The 17,200-nt window shown below is 44.1% G+C and overlaps 1 protein-coding gene across 2 annotated transcripts in view; it reads right to left on the reverse strand.

Annotated features, from left to right (window-relative positions):
* Positions 1 to 390: 390 nt before the first annotated feature.
* SNX16 (sorting nexin 16) overlaps positions 391 to 17,200 on the reverse strand; it is a 59,655-nt gene continuing 42,845 nt past the window's right edge. Inside the window, exons 5-8 of one of the 2 annotated variants that reach the window (XM_040354516.1) lie at positions 13,465 to 13,534; positions 13,077 to 13,213; positions 4,027 to 4,143; positions 391 to 1,480 (exon numbers count right to left, since the gene is read on the reverse strand). In XM_040354516.1, the coding sequence (XP_040210450.1) occupies positions 1,375 to 1,480; positions 4,027 to 4,143; positions 13,077 to 13,213; positions 13,465 to 13,534 (430 nt within the window). In that variant the 3' untranslated portion in view covers positions 391 to 1,374. The remainder of the gene's footprint in view (positions 1,481 to 4,026; positions 4,144 to 13,076; positions 13,214 to 13,464; positions 13,535 to 17,200) is intronic. The other variant, XM_040354517.1, reaches the window with a different exon arrangement.

Consider the following 17,200-nt stretch of genomic DNA (forward strand, 5'->3'; position numbering starts at 1 on the left):
CTGGTCCAAATCATTTAGGGGAGGGAATTTTGGACAATTTCATGCTCCCAACTTTGTGGGAACAGTTTGGGGACGGCCCCTTCTTGTCCCAACATGACTGCGCACCAGTGCACAAAGCAAGGTCCATAAAGACATGGATGAGCGAGTTTGGGGTGGAGGAACTTGTCTGGCCTGCACAGAGTCCTGACCTCAACCTGATAGAACACCTTTGGGATGAATTAAAGTGGAGACCGCTAGCCAGGTCTTCTCGTCCAACATCAGTGCCTGATCTCACAAATGCACTTCTGGAAGAATGGTCAAACATTCCCATAGACACACTCCTAAACCTTGTGGACAGCCTTCCCAGAAGAGTTGAAGCTGTTATAGATAAAAAGGGTGGACCAACTCAATATTAAACCTTATCAACACTGGGATGCCATTAACGTTAATGTGTGTGTAAAGGCAGGTGTCCCAATACTTTTGGTACTATAGTGCATCTTTAAATATGTTGTGATCTCACCTCAATGGTCAGTCCCCATGGCGCAGTTCTACAGATCAATGTGATCTTATGACACAGCTTATAGCTCTTCTCTGAGAATTGGGACACACGATTGCATTGCAAGTGGATCATGACAAGCGATTAGAAGACCAAAACGCTGGGTAAGAGCAGTTCATATTTTAAACATAAATCGTCATAAACAGTATTTAATTCCATCTCCGTTCACGACAGGCTCTCTAACAATCTAAAAAGCAGCCATTTAAAGATCCCTTAGATTGTAGTTCTTCCTCAGGCACCAATGTACACAAAGGTTTCAGGTCTTCATGGAAACGTGCCATAAATCTCGGAGGGCACTGCTGGAGGTCAGGTGTGCTGCCAGCACAGCAGAGTCACCCGAGTCACAGCGCTCTAAGAATAGAACAACCTGCACTCCTATGTTGTTGCTCAGTTACTACAAAATCTCCCTCTCTGAGCCGTCGCTGATTAAAATAACATGATTGGCAATGTCCACAGCAGGAAACAAGCGATTCTTTGTGTGGAAAAAGAAAGCAAGCAGGAAGCAAACTTGGCAAAGCAGAAGAGGCCCGTGTGGCACTGATGAGATTAATGTGGACTTCAACAAAAGTGCTTGAAACAAGGCCAGTCCCACAGACACAGCGAGACAGAAATGTATCATTAATGTGCAGGAATCGAAGGTGCAAGTCACCTCACGTCCCCGGATTGTAGAGCAAACTTCAATTGGCTGGCCACATAGCAGCAAAGACGGCACTTTCCTGTTTAGTGTTATCTGTGCGTGTAAACATCCCGCATTAGTGAGTTAAAGGCTCCACTACGTCACTGGATGGCACATAGACACCTAGGAGGAGCAGAACTCGTCCATTGTATATATAGGCACATTAGATGTCTTCATCTGGATCTGCAACCTCAGCAACTTCAATCTCTGGGGGAGGCTCTCCATGGGAAGACTCATTCCAGCAGTTCTCATGGCTGTCTCTAAAAGAGCTGGGAAATAAGAAAACAACAAACATCAGGGCTAGATGTAAACAAACTAAATATCAATAAAATGGATCCAACAATGTAATAATTGCTCTGTAGCTATTTTGTAAAAAAAAGGATAAAACTCTACAGCATTCAGCATTTTATCCATAAACTTTAGGAAACATTTATAATAAAAAATAGGGCTGTGGAAATTAAAGATTAATTCCCCGATTAATCGTTATTTTTTTTGATCGATCAAAATTCTTTTGATCGGTACTAGTGGTGCGACGGATCTTAAATGAACCCATGATCCGAACGGGTCACCATATGCAGATCGGCACACCATGTGATCCGGAGCTCTGCTGCTGCCTCGGCCATAGGAAAGGCCGCGGCTTTGGCCTAGCTCCCGGAGCGGCGGCCATCTTGGTCCACCCGGCGGCGGCCTAGGTGAGCCTAGAGCAGCGCGCTGACATCATCACCCGGCCTCAACTGCTCGTGTTCGGCCGGCTTCTCTGGTAAGACTAAGCAAGCACTAATCTTCCTGTACAGTGGGGGAGATGTGGACCATATTACAGTGGGGGACATGTCTGTGGCTATTACAGTGGGGGACATGTCTGTGGCTATTACAGTGGGGGACATGTCTGCGGCTATTACAGTGGGGGACATGTCTGCGGCTAATACAGTGGGGGACATGTCTGTGGCTAATACAGTGGGGGACTATATATGGTGGTGATCCGAAAAATGTATGTGCGCTATAATTAATCGAAATGAATCGATTAGTCAAACACGAAAATTGTAATCAGTAACAGCCCTAATAAAAAATAAAAATACAAATTATATATAATATACATACACACACAGTATCTCACAAAAGTGAGTACACCCCTCACATTTTAGTAAATATTTTATTATATCTTTTCATGTGACAACACTGAAGAAATGACACTTTGCTACAATGTGAGTATACAGCTTGTATAACAGTGTAAATGTGCTGTCCTCTCAAAATAACTCAACACACAGCCTTTAATGTCTAAACCGCTGGCAACAAAAGTGAGTACACCCCTAAGTGAAAATGTCCAATTGGGCCCAATTAGCCATTTTCCCTCCCCGCTGTCATGCGACTCGTTAGTGTTACAAGGTCTCAGGTATGAATGGGGAGCGGGTGTGTTAAATTTGGTGTTATCACTCTCTCATACTGGTCACTGGAAGTTCAACATGGCACCTAATGTCAACATATTGACACTTTGGACATTTTCACTTAGGGGTGTACTTACTTTGTGGCCAACGGTTTAGACAATAATGGCTGTGTGTTGAGTTATTTTGAGAGGACAGCAAATTTACACTGTTATACAAGCTGTACACTCACTACTTTACATTGTAGCAAAGTGTAATTTCTTCAGTGTTGTCACATGAAAAGATAATACAAATATTTACAAAAATTTGAGTGGTGTATTCGTGTGTGTGTGTGTATATATATATATATATATATATATATATATATATATATATATATATATATATAAAACCTGATCAGCGGTGTCCAATCACAGCTAATAAAATTGTAACCAGGAAGTGCTGTTATAGGCTATTCCTCTATTCATGCTGACAGGGCACGAGTAGAGGAGAGCCGATAAGTGGCTCTCCTGACAGTGCAGATCCATTGTGCATTGATCAACAGTGCAGATCCATTGCGGTGCCCACAAGTGCCCACCTAGAGTGACAATCTGTGCCCACCAGGAATGACAATTAGTGCCTTCTTCATCAGTGTTGCCTATCAGGGCCATCATTGCCCATCACTGCTGCATATTAGTGCCTCATCATCAGGGCTCATCAGAGGCCATCAGTGTCACTTCATCAGTGCCGCCTCATCAGTGAAGGAGAAAACATACCTGGCCTGGGCAGGAAGGGGGTGAAAGTGCCCTGTATTGAAGTGGTTAATGCCTTCTGGGTGCAGCCCCCCTTATACTTACTTGAGTCTGATCTTGAACCAGCGATGTGCACAAGAGAAGCAGCTCTCCCAGGTCTCTTATTGGCTCATACAGCAGTGGAAGCAATTGGCCCCTGCTTCTGTCAATCACAGCTTAACAAAAGATCGGGGTAAAGGGAAAATCACAGCAGCCCTCTACCATGTGAGCAGCTGTGTTCAATGACAGCTGATCATGGATGTAAACACAAGCTTATTACTGGCTTGTGTTAAAGGGACATCAGCACTGATAATCAGTGCAGTCCCAACAGTGCCCACCATTGCCACCTATCAGTGCAGCCTCTTCAGTGTCCACCAGTGCCACCTATCAGCACCGCCTCATCAGCGCCGTTATTGTGCCATTATCACATTCTGCTCTCTGAGCCCATTCTTTCTAACTTTTTCACATAAAAAAAAAACAAAAAACACAAATTCTAAGGATGTAGTTACTGTTGCACATCTGTTTATACAGTTCCACAGAAGCCATAGGCAACAATGGGCATGCATCTGCTGCAGGCATGCATATTATTTTCTGCCCATTTTCTAGACTTCAGACAGTTCTGCTCCATTTTCACAAAGGAGAAAACCCAACACAAGTATTACTTACCCATTCTCTGTAGAAGCAGCTTGATCGGCTTCAATGGCGGAGGACTCCACCTCACCACTGCATTCGCTCTCCTCTCTGGAAGGTCTACGTGCCGTACTGTGTCCCATACTCATTTCCCTACAAAGAATCAGATTTGATTTTTTTTACTAAGGATGTTACAGCTGGACTCCAGGGAAAAAGCCAAGTACACAGAGGATACATATATGGGAACTGTTTTTGCTAAAGGATTTGTGTTTTTGCGCATCAAGTCTTGAGCTTTACACCGTACAACCAGGAGAATGACACCACTTCCTCAGTTACAGGAATGCAGTGATGTCATCTCCCACCCCGGCATGTGATTGGACATTAAAAGTACAGCAACAGACTGATGACCTCATCTCTCTGATCACTGTACTCTCCTATCAGCGAGCTTCTTGTCAACTTGTCAGTTCACACTTGCCTGCTGGTGTCCTTAACCCTTCCCGTTGCCGCCTCCAGGCCCCTTTATAAGCTTCTAAATGTCGGGAAGCGGAGGTGGGCATTAGGCCTCACGCACACTGGGCGTTAAAGTTATAAAAACGCAAGTAGCTCATTGGACATTAAAAAAGCATTTGACACCCTCTCCTGGCCCTACTTACAGTTTGTACTTCGACGTTGGGGTTTTGGGCTGCACTTCTTAAGCCCTGTACACACGATCGGATATCTGATCACACGATCGGATATCTGATCACACGATCGGATATCTGATCACACGATCGGATATCTGATCACACGATCGGATATCTGATCACACGATAGGATATCTGATCACACGATAGGATATCTGATGGAATCTAATCTGATGGATTTTTTTTCGGCGGATATCCGATGAAGCTGACTTTGATCAGTTTTGCCTACACACCATCGGTCAAAAATCCGACAGTGTCCAAACGCGGTGACATAAAACACTACGACGTGCTGAGAAAAATGAAGTTCAATGCTTCCGAGCATGCGTGGATTTTTGACCGATGGACTTCCACAAAGACGATCTTTTTTTCTATCGTTTTTTTATCCATAGGAACATTTTAAAACATGGTATATTTTTTTTCACTGATGGAAAACAAACCGATGGGGCCCACACACGATCGGTTTGTCTGATGAAAATGGTCCATTTTCATCAGACAAACCGATCGTGTGTACAGGGCTTTAGCCTGCATATCCTCTTTATACACCTTCCCTACAGGCCATCTTAAGTACACAGGATAGAAGTCTGACCCTTTTCCCATAAAACGAGGGACAAGATGCCCCCTATCCCCACTTGTTTTCGCCCTAGCTATCGAGCCCTTAGCCCAACGAATCCATTCCAATCCTGATATCAAATGAGTAGAGCTAGGGGGCCACCACCACAAACTCTGTCTATTCGTGGACAACATATTTCTCTTTCTATCCTCCCCCCAATTTGCGCTAATTTCTGGCTTAATTGTGAACCCCCAGAAGTCTAAAGCTAAAGGAATCAACTTGACCTCAGACTCTAATGCATCGTATTCCACCTACTACCCAGTGATTTTGACCCACTTAACCAATCTCATGTCCTCGTTGTCCGTACTCCCCCTGGCGTGGATGGGCCGCATCGCTGTTACCAAAATGGCAATCTTGCCGAAAATACTGTATCTTTTTCGAGTCTTACCGACCCCAGTCCCATCCCACTTTTTAAGAATCCTGTAACGTCATATGTTCAACTATGTTTGGGGCAGTTCAAACCTTGTAATCACAAGGCAAATTCTATACTTATCCAAACTGAAAGGAGGCCCAGGACGCCCCAATTTTACCAAGCCACGCACCTGGCTCAACTCCCCAAATATCACGCGACATAGGAAATACCCTTGTGGGTGGCACTGGAGTCGGCAGATTGTAATCCCCTATCGGTAGCCAACTTACTGTGGCTCCACCCAAGAGACCCCAGATCACCAAGAAACCCGATAACCTGTGACTCCTTAACGATCTGGGATAGACTTAAAAATAGGTATGGCCTCCAATCTCCACATAATCCATTCGTGTCATTCCTCCGTAGCCCAGCCTTCTATCCAGCCTGGACCTCCCCCTCTTCATTCCACAGGTGGTCTTCTGCTAACCTTATTCGGGCCCACAATTTTACAACTCCTGATGAATTTCCAGTTATTTCTGACCCTGTGTGAATCCCGTGATATCCCCAACTCGAAAATTTTCTGATATCTCCAAAATTAATAATTTCTTTGCCTCCTGCCTCCAGGAAAACACATCCCTACCCACCATGTCAACATTCAAATGCATATGTAAAACAGACCCCCATGCTCGTGGCTTAATCTCCAGCATATATTCCCAATTTATGGACTCTTCCTCTCCTACCCTATGCAACCAAGTGGGAGAGAGATCTGGGACTCCATCTTGACACCAATGTTTAGACGGAGATCTGGGAAGCTACCAAGTCAGCGTCACAGAATATAGTGGCGTTGAAAACAAACTATAAGGTTCTTATGCACTGGTATCTGGTCCCTGCCTGCCCGGATCACCAAATTCCACCCCACCTACCCTCCCAACTGCTTTTGGGGCTGCCCAGAGGCTGGTACACATCTCCACATCTGGTGGACCTGCCCACTTGCCCAAACATTCTGGACAGAAGTTTTCCAAAATTGGTCAAAGAGCCTAACCCTGCCACAACCCTACTTAATAAAAAGCCCCCGGAAGTGATCCGCCCACAATTTAAACACCTCTTATAGGTTACTACCGCGGCAAAACAAACCATCGCAAAGGCCTGGAAATCTCCACACCTTAGCATCACAAAAAACAAACCCTATGAAAACCATGGGTGGATCACCATCTCCCACCCAATTTCGACCAATCACTGCTGTCCCCATAATCTCCCTTACTCACGTCACTAGGGACCACCAAGTGAAAACCCCTAAGCCCCTCTACTACTACACCCCCTGGGACCTATCTTCATATCCACCACCCCCCTCTCCTCTCAGCCCCCCTACCACCTTTTTCTCTCTTTCCTTACCTCCATTCCCTCCTTCTTCAGATGACACAGTCTTAGTCCAACACTGATTACCCCAACCAAAGACAACGCATCCATACAAGAGCATGCATAAAAAGTCAGCTCCACCCATCGCTACACAATCTTTACTCCGCACATTCTCTCTAAAAATAGCCTAAGTTGTTCTCCCAAACTGTCCACCTACATACTGCTACCTAAATACCACAAATTGTACAGGTTGTTCTTTGGCAATTAGTTCAAACAGCAACACAAATATGCTTATATGCCAGAAGGGGGTGCCTCCCTTCCCTGCTTCCCTTGTTCATTCAAGTTAAACAGTTCAGAACAACCACATCTTTCTGCATAGCGTTATGCAACAGCTACCGCAGGTTATGTGCCAGTTAAAGATCTTCCTCACCAAATCAATAGGGGCTGCGTCCCCACACAAATGGCGTGATTTTATTCTCTGTGTATTCTGAGACTGATTCTGTACCATTTTGTTAACCTTTTCTTTCTATACCAATAAAAACATTGAACAAGAAAACCGCCAGTAGCTTTGCTGTGAGATTTTCAACGTTTTTGATATAGCGTTTTTTAGGTCTTGAGGTCATGTGACTGCTGTGATTGGCTGTCACATGATCGTAAAGTTCCCGATTGCAAGTATGCATTGGGAGCATGTGTTCTCAGCACAGAAAAGTGTTTACACAGGGACACATGTGGCCTCTCTATGTTAAAGCCCACCCGATAGATGCCACATCGGTGGGAAGAGGTTAACAACCATGACTCATACTTGCTGTCAGTGGGGCATTCTCCATGAATGGCTCTTTTGTTTACATTCTGAAAGCAGGGAATCTCCTGCTGACAGCAAGAACCAGTCACTGGTTGCTAGAACACTGGTGGGCGCCAGCTCAACAACCAATGCAAAAATGGACTGTTGACATCCATTTTGGTTTGCTTCTGTTTTTTAAATGGAACACAAAAAATAGACTTGTGCTGTATATTAAAAAAAAAATTATGAAATGGATGGTGTGGCACTATAATATTATCAGGCCAGTGGTCTCTATCTCCTGCACAAGTTCCCCAGTCTGTAATCGCTCTGGTAGCACATCCATTCTGAGTATCTTCTGAAGGATGTCCATGCCCTCGGACAGTCCTCTGTAGCAGTGTTTCTCAACTCCAGTCCTCAAGGCGCCCCAACAGGTCATGTTTTCAGGCTTTTCATTCTTTTTCACAGGTGATTTGATCAGTTTCACTGCCTTAGTAATTACCACAGCCATTTCATCTGAGGGAAAACCTGAAAACATGACCTGTTGGGGCGCCTTGAGGACTGGAGTTGAGAAACTCTGCTCTGTAGTATTACATATACTGAAGTATTATATATACTGAAGTATTATATATACTGATTATTATGTGCAATCATTGACAGATGAAAAATGAACAGCAAAGTATTCCTATGAGTAAACAGATGATCATCCATTTACACCTGCGTCCATTCAGGTTTTTTTTTTATAAACATATATTAGAGGTAATTTTGCACTATGAAATTATAAAGTAAATATATACTGTAACAGTACCCATCATCCAATGATCTACCGTAAGGTTGAGACATGACTAATTAAATGATGATGCGGCGCTACAATATTACCAGGCCAGTGGTGTGGTTTTATTTAAATTATAAATTTGATTATGCGATCTACAAAACACCACACTTGTCAATAGTGATAATACTAGGCTTCACCTACACTCAATTCATACATGCACTTATAGTGAATATATACTTTCAGTTAAGAACTCGTAGTTGGTGCAAACTACAAAGCACCTCCCTCCTCTACTTCAAGTGTTAAGACTGGGGAACTTCTGCACGGGACTAATTTGCTACTGGAAATCACTGGCAGCACATCCCTTAAAGTGTTACTAAACCCTGCATTCACTATATCTGGTCTCCCAGAGTACACAGAACATGACAGAAAAAACGTACTTGCCGTTGTTTCAGCGAGCGTGCCGTTACCGGTGGCTCCCACATGCATGCACAGGAGTGACGTCATGACGGCTCCGGCCAATCACAGCGCCGGAGCCGCGATACCCGGAAGTAACTCCGGGAGCGATGTTGCCGGCCGGTGCTGTGTACGGGCACCGCAGAGGGGACTTCGATCTCAGGTGAGTATTGCCTAATGAGCTAGTATGCCATGCATACTAGCTCATTATGCCTTTGTCTTACAGGTCTCTTTTTTCGATGTGGGTTTACAACCACTTTAAGAATGTATAGGATACTGAGATCAAATAAAACACCACTATATAGTGAAAGAGAAAATAATTATAAAAACAAGCAATTTAAGAAAAAATATTGTCCATAAGTGAATATAGTCCTTAAAAAGGTTGTAAACCCAAAAATAGATAAAAAAAAACCTGCAAGACAAAAGCCACAATTTGCTAGTATGAATAGCGCACTAGCTCATTATGCATTACTTACCTTAGATCGAAGCCCCCGAAGCCGTCCTGCCCTCCCCCTCCGGCCACAGACATCGCTCCGGAAAGGTTACTTCTGGGTATCAGCGCTCTGATTGGCCGGAGCGCCGATGACATCACTCCGCGCGGGAGCTGTCAAAGCTGGCATTATATACTGATAAAACGGTCATTCTCAGTGCGCCTGCGCCGTTGTCTACGGTGCAACGATGTTGCATTCTTTGTGGCAAATATCTCCTAAACCGTGTTGGTTTAGGAGATATTGCAAACACCTACAGGTAAGCCTTAATCTAGGCTTACCTGTAGGTAAAACATGTCAGAGTGGGTTTACAACCACTTTAAGCAGATGAGTAGGTCCATGAGCAAAACCTATGGGCAGCCAGTGTAGGAGAGCCCAGGGCTTGACAAATTTGCTTGGAATCTAGTAGCCAGCTAAAAAAGTTAGGAGCCAGGAACGCGCCCTGTCCCGCTGAGCTTGCGTGCAAAAGCGAACGCATACTTGAGTAGCGCCCGCATATGAAAGCGGTGTTCAAAACAACACGTGAGGTATCGGCGCAATTGGTAGAGCGAGTGCAATAATTCTAGCCCTAGACCTCCTCTGTAACTCAAAACATGCAACCTGTAGAATTTTTTAAACGTTGCCTATAGAGATTTTAAAGGGTAAAGGTTTGTCGCCATTCCACGAGCGGACGCAATTTTGAAGAGTGACATATTGCGCATCAATTTACTCGGCGTAACATTATCTTTCACAATATAAAATAAATTGGGCTAACTTTACTGTTGTCTTATTTTTTCATATTTTTTCCCCAAAAAGTGCGCTTGTAAGACCGCTGCGCAAATACGGTGTGACAGAAAGTATTGCAACGACCGCCATTTTATTCTCTAGGGTGTTAGAATAAAAAATATATATAATGTTTTGGGGTTCTAACTTCTAAGTAAAAAGGGAAGGAGATGGAAACAGGCAGGGAAGCTCCATTAGCATTGCTGGCTGTCTTGCCATACCAACGGCCACCACAATAGGGCGCCAGATTCCAGAAGGAACCATAGGACTGCAGAAGGCCGCAAATGCGCGGCCTCAATTACCGTCCGGTGCGCACGGAGACAGGGTACCCCAGCTGTGCAGCCCCAGGTCGCTAATTATAGTCGCAATTGCAACCTGGCGCCCGGGTTTGTCGAGCTACAGTAGAAGCAAAACTATGGCAGAGAAGAGGGAGGGAAAAAACCACAGCGCCTCTAAGTGCAACATGCACAGACCATTTATTAAAATAGTAAGCGTGTAAATTGGCTACTCACAAATGGATAAATAGATTCAATGTGCTTACCTTTTATCTTGTGAGTAGCCAATTTACACTCTTAATGATTGAATAAATGGTCTGTGCATGTTGCACTTAGAGGCGCTGTTTTTCTCTCCCTTTTGTCTACACAGAACATGAAAATGCAGTTATTTTAGTAAATATAAACTGCTGAATACCTTTTCTCATCAGCAGTTAGAGCAGTCTTGTGACTTCTATTAGTGTCTGGTTAAAGCTTGTAGGATGGGTTTCCATTCACCTCTCCAACGCTTCTACTTAACCATTTTTTCTACACAACTAGGGGATGTGATGATTATTACAGCTGGATTTGCCTATATGTAGTTTTCATTCTCCTCTGACTGTCCTAAGAAGCTGCAGAACCCCTCTGTCTGAACAGTGCTGATTGGCCCTGTGCTGAGCACCTGCCCAAGAAAAAAAAAACTCTTTAGCAATACACACCAAACTGACCATGTGCAGAGTACACCCAAGGCTCCATTCTATCAGGAGATGTATTGGGGATGATTTTACTATTGTGGGTTTAGTAACACTTCAACAAGGCAGTGATCCTGCTCCCAGAAGTAAATGCTTTGGTCCAAGTGGTACACAGTAGGTATCCAAGGGTGGCATGAGGCCAACAGACAACACATAGGGCACCAGCGGGAGAAGCCCAGGTGGGTTGAGCCTAGCCACGAATAAGCGCCAATATATGGCGTGAAACGCGTTAGCTGCTTTTTCTACACATGAATTAACTGTATTGGATTTTACATGATTAATACAAATTCCTTCTATGGTGTGTGGCCATCCAGGACTTTTTTTTCTTTCTCCATGGGTTGAGCCTACATATATGATTATGTAGTACAATAAAAGTTACAGTGGAATTGTATATCTTGTAGTGCAGTGGTCATCAACCCTGTCCTCAGGGCCCACTAACAGGCCAGGTTTGCAAGATAACTGAAATACATCACAGCTGATATCATTTGCTGCTCAGTGATTGCAGTATTCTAGTCTGCATCTCCCCAAGGTAATACATAAAATCTGGCCTGTTAGTGGGCCCTGAGGACAGGGTTGATGACCACTGTTGTAGTGTAGCACTTGTAATTTTCTTTGTAGACCAAGTAGAAAAAATAGCTGCACACCAACATCCGTCCAACAGGTATATTGAAAGACTGCCACCAGGACTATAACAAGGGACCATGGGGTGATGACATTTCACACGTACATTGTGCTTCGTCAAAACCCTTGGGTCTTGAACATGGCAGAGAGCCAGCACACAAGGCCGGGGAGAGCGATTCTATGGAGTGTGGTCACATACTTCATAGAATCATTTAGTAAGAAGCTGCAATTCATTTACTTTTGGACCGTGTACCGTATATACTCAAGTATAAGCCGAGTTTTTCAGCCCTTTTGGGGCTAAAAATACCCCTCTCTGCTTATACTTAAGTCAGTGTAGCTTCGGTGTCCATTTTTTAAAACTCGTGGCTTCCTCCTGGTCCCGTCCCATATTGTGATAGGCGTTTGACACTGTGTTCAGTGTTCCACCTATCACGGACTGTCTCTTGTCCAAGGATAAAATAACGTCCGTGATAGGCAGAACACTGAACACAGTGTCAAACGCCTATCACAAAATGGGACGGGACCAGGAGGAAGCCACGAGTTTTAAAAAATGGACGCCCGCAGCGCAGCCTGTCAGGATTATCAGGTACGCTGCAATGGGCACAGTGAGGTGGCAATGGGCACAGTGAGGTGGCAATGGGCACAGTGAGGTGTGCAAATGGGTATTGTTGACCCTCTTTTCTGCTTACAGTGGCTGATGCATTTCTCACCCTAAGTCTTTACTCGCGTCAATACATTTTCCCATTTTTTTGTGGTAAAATTAGGTGCCTCGGCTTATACTCGAGTATACACGGTACTAATCCCAGGGCAGTGATGCCCAACATCTTGAGCTCATATGTAGCAAAGAATGTGACGGATTTAGGTTCCAAGACTTTAAGACTAACAGACTTTTCACTCCTAAAATGTTTGCAGTCCATCTGTTCCCAGACACAAGTGTGGCTAACAGTAACACAAATGTTGCTTCTATTTAGGGCCACATTCAGACCGCAATAAAGTGCTTCCTATCCCAGGTGTATGACCATCTGGTGACCTACAGAGGCTGCAAACACCAATAGTGCCGAGAATTACAGAGAGCTAAAAGACAAAAATGAGGCAATTCCTTCCAGAATGTGAAAATAACTCCAATAATTTAGAAGTAAAGAGCACGCAGAGCAATGAAATTGTAGCCAGGAAATGTCCTCAGACGTCGCACTTTAATAAGAAATACTCACTGAATCTGGCTTTCCAGGGTCTGTATATGCAGCTGTTTCTCATTTAACAGCTTCTTCATGGCTTCCAGCTCTTTCTGCTTCTCGGCAAGATCCCTTTGAAGTCTGTAATTTGTTTCTTCTAACGTCTCGCAGAAAGCCTAAGTGCACAGCAACGTTCAGTCAAATTTGGAAGAAGGAAAAAACTTCTAACATCATAAAGCAGAGAAGGCGGCATTATACGGAAGAGAAGAAGGCATCGGATTAGTCAGCCTGCGGCTTCTTAGCTGCTCTGGAACCACAGATCCCAGCATGCTTCTTCATTTCATGGAAGCCATAGCTGCCTAAGCCTGCAGTAACATATGAAGATAATAAACAAGCCGATATGAAAATTAATTACAAAAACACTCACCCTGCTCTCTTCTAGACTATCAAAAGGACCAGGAGGATCATCTAAGCAGAGGAACAGCCTCACCGAGGCACTGAAAGAAAAACACGTCTCATTAGTATAGTTTATTTCAGATTCTGCACAACAAAAAATATGAAATGTTAAAAAGGCAATTCCCCAAAAAATGTATTACGCATTTTAAGCCCAACCTTACCCCAGACTTTTTTTTTTGTAATAGTTTGAATTAGGGTTGTCCCGATACCACTTTTTTTGGACCGAGTACAAGTACCGATACTTCCCCCCCCCCCCCCCCCCAAGTACTCGCCGATACCGATACTTTTTTTAAATCTCATGTGACAGCAGCACATGTGTCAGTAGTTCATTTTATTTTTTTTAGCTTTAACAATTTGTTTTAAATTTTTTAATTTATTTATATTGCTTTCTTTTTTTTTAGGGGGGGGGGGGGGTGGACCATGTCAGTGTGTTTTTTTTATTTTCTACAATATTTTTTTTTATTCTTTATTTTTTCAGCCCTGTTGGGGGGCTTTGGTGAGATATCAGGGGTCTTAACAGACCTCTGACATCTCCCCTTTGAGACAGAGAAAGGGACTAGGGACACATGTTCCCCAGTCCCTTTCTCAGCAGCGCTGAAAATGAATGTAGAGAAGACAGCATCTTCTCTTCATTCATAAACTGAAACATTGTAATCACAGTTTACGATGTTTCAGTTATGTGAATAGACAGTCAGTGATCACTGACTGTCCATTCGGAACAGTATGGAGACAGATTTACCAGCTCCTACCCCGCTTTCCATCCTGACATTTCCAGGGGGTAGAGGAGGAGCACGAAAGGGGAGGGATACATGGAGGGATACACGGCGGAATACAAGGAGGGAGAGAGAAACACGGGGGGACACGGAGGGAGGGAGAGAGAGAGACTGCAGCAAAACGGAGGGAGCTGGAGGAGGACACGGGACAGTCAGCGGTGATCGTGTGTGGGGGAGTTACAAGCACCGATCACTGCTGATTTTTAAAGCAGCTGAAAGCCGCGCGCAGGGGGGGGGGGGTGATGTGAAGAGAGAAGCGGAGAAATTACTTTTAAATCTATACAGCTGTGATCGGTGCTTGGAACTTCCCCACGCACTGATCACCGCTGACTGTACAAGTATCGGGTGAAGCATCGGGAGCATTTGCCCGAGTACAAGTACTCGGGCAAATTCTTGGTATCGGTATCGGGACAACCCTAGTTTGAATAGAATAGGAAAGAGGACAAGAAATGAGAGGGTGACGTTGTCACCAGGAACCAGGGTGGATTAGATTTAAATCACTAGTAAAAAGGCTCCATTTAAATCATAATTTTTAAAGAGCAACTGTCATCTCTGTCCCCCAATGGCTCCTCCTCTGACTGGCTGTTGACTTGCAGAGAGTCCCATTCACTTTAATGGGATGGCTGGTGATGCGGCATGACACAAGGTGAGGCGACGTGGTGGCAGCAGGTGAGTGGGTGCCCGCTAACAGGCGCTACCATGATGGATGTGAAATGACAGGTGCTCTTTAAATGCAAGGACTCATTCCTGCTGGTAATTAGAATCTTTAAAATTTGCAAACAAAATTAAGGTTTTCTATTTAGAGTAATAAGTTGTCAGGTTAGTAAAACAGCGATACCAGAACCGATTTAATCATACAGTTTATACATAGTACATAGATTTGCAAAACAATGGGATAAATGATTATTCTTGAACTTTGTTTTATCTCATGGTTACTGTGAAATTGTGTGAATGCATCAATACAGTGCATGTTATCTCAGCTTGCATTCATTGAATAAGTTTACCAAAAATGTAAACAGAATATACAGCCTCATGCTACATAACTAAGCTCAATTTCATGCTAAATTATTAATGCATCTTAAAAAGAAAAACTATCTTTATATAGATTTTAACTCCAAAAGCATTTTATTAAAATGTATTTGATAAAAAAAAAAAAAAAAAAAAAAAAATATGATTTAAGTAAAAAATAAATAAAAAATCTGATTTGTTTGATTTTCCAAAAACAAATCATTGATTTATATCCACCCTGCCAGGAACAGAGAAAGACATTAAAAAATATATCTTCATTTTATTATTCTGAATATATTGGAAACAATTCCATACAGGCCCTAACCAAGTATTTAAAGCGGAGGTCCGCCCAAAAAAAAAAAAATACATAAAAGCCAGCAGTTACACATACTGCAGCTGCTGGCTTTTAATAATAGGACACTTACCTGTCCTGGAGTCCAGCTATGTCGGCATTCCGGCTGATGTTTCCATCAGCTGTCAGGTGCTGCCGCCACCATTGTGGGTAAGAGAACTTGACAGTGTACCCTTACGGCTTCACGCCGGGAACCTTACTGCGCATGCGCGAGGCCCGGCTCCTCTCTCCTACTGGCCTGGGGGAAAAGGGAGGAAGGCCCACGTCATGGGCCGCGGCGCCGACTCCCGCAAGTGGGAACAAGATACCCGTCAAAGATAAGTATGCTGTCCCCCCCCCCCCCCCACACACACACACACACACACACACACACGGTGCCAATTGTGGTAACAGAGGGGGAGAGAAGACAAATGAGTGGAAGTTCCACTTTTGTGTGGAACACGGCTTTAAAGTGGAACTTTAGGCCAAAAATAAAAATGGCAGGAATTTTAATGCAGAAGACGACATGCTTCGTCTCTTCTACATTAAAATGACTTGCCTGCCCGTCTTCCCCTGTACATGGATCGTGCACACGCAGCTCACTATACAAATTTGGCAATGGCGAATCTGACTGAACTCCCACACATGTGAAGGAGTGATGCCACCCACTTCTTGCCAATCGAGACCTGAAAGTCGGCCGTGAGAAGATGTCAGCGGCCATGTGGGGAGCTTGGGGACACAGTGTCGCTAGAGCCAAGGTGAGTATAGTTTTCTTTTTAAAATGTCATTAAAAGACAACTCGACAGGCGTCCTAACCCCTTTCCACTTTACCTAATAAAATAAGGGGACCAGATTTTTTAAATGAAATCCGGGGACATATTTTTTTTTTTTTACTAGTAATGGCGGCAATCAGCAACTCTCTGCCCGTCACCGCCGCCGCCCACCTCACAGCCTTTTAAGTCTCACTCTCCGGGCCCCGACTACTACCGGGTGAAGATCACTCCGCCATGGAAGGCAAGGAGATAAGCAGGCAGGCGGCTGGCCGAGACTTGAGCCAAGGCAGAAGAACATGCGAGCGGAGCTGAATGGGTATGTGCCCGAAACTGAAGAAATATTCCCTCCACTCCGACCAGCACATGATCATCAGAAAGGGGCACAGATAATGGAAAATACACCCCCCTAAGCTAGTAAGAGGAGCGGGGGGGGTGTAATTCAGATTTTTTTTTTTTATTCTGCACTGACTGCCTTTGAAATTGCCCCAGCTCCTGTTCAGATCCAATCCGGGAACAAAACCCGAGGACAGACTTGGTCCCGGGACAGTGTCCTCAATCCGGGGACTGTCCCCGGAAACCGGGGATGTCTGGTCACCCTATAATAAAAGTACGGTAAGACCTTGCATTGAAAGTACCTTTGTTTGAGAGTGTTCTGCAATAGAAGCAATTTTTTTTTAAAATCTGACTTGATATACAAGCGATGTCTTGATATACAAGTAGCGTCACATAGATAGAGGTGCCTCTAAGTGTAGCAATAGGGTTACATTTAATGAAGGCACAACATTTAGCAAGTCACATGGTTGATGAGTAAAACATACATAT

This window comes from Rana temporaria, chromosome 5 (genome assembly GCF_905171775.1).
Source record: "Rana temporaria chromosome 5, aRanTem1.1, whole genome shotgun sequence".
NCBI lineage: Eukaryota > Metazoa > Chordata > Amphibia > Anura > Ranidae > Rana > Rana temporaria.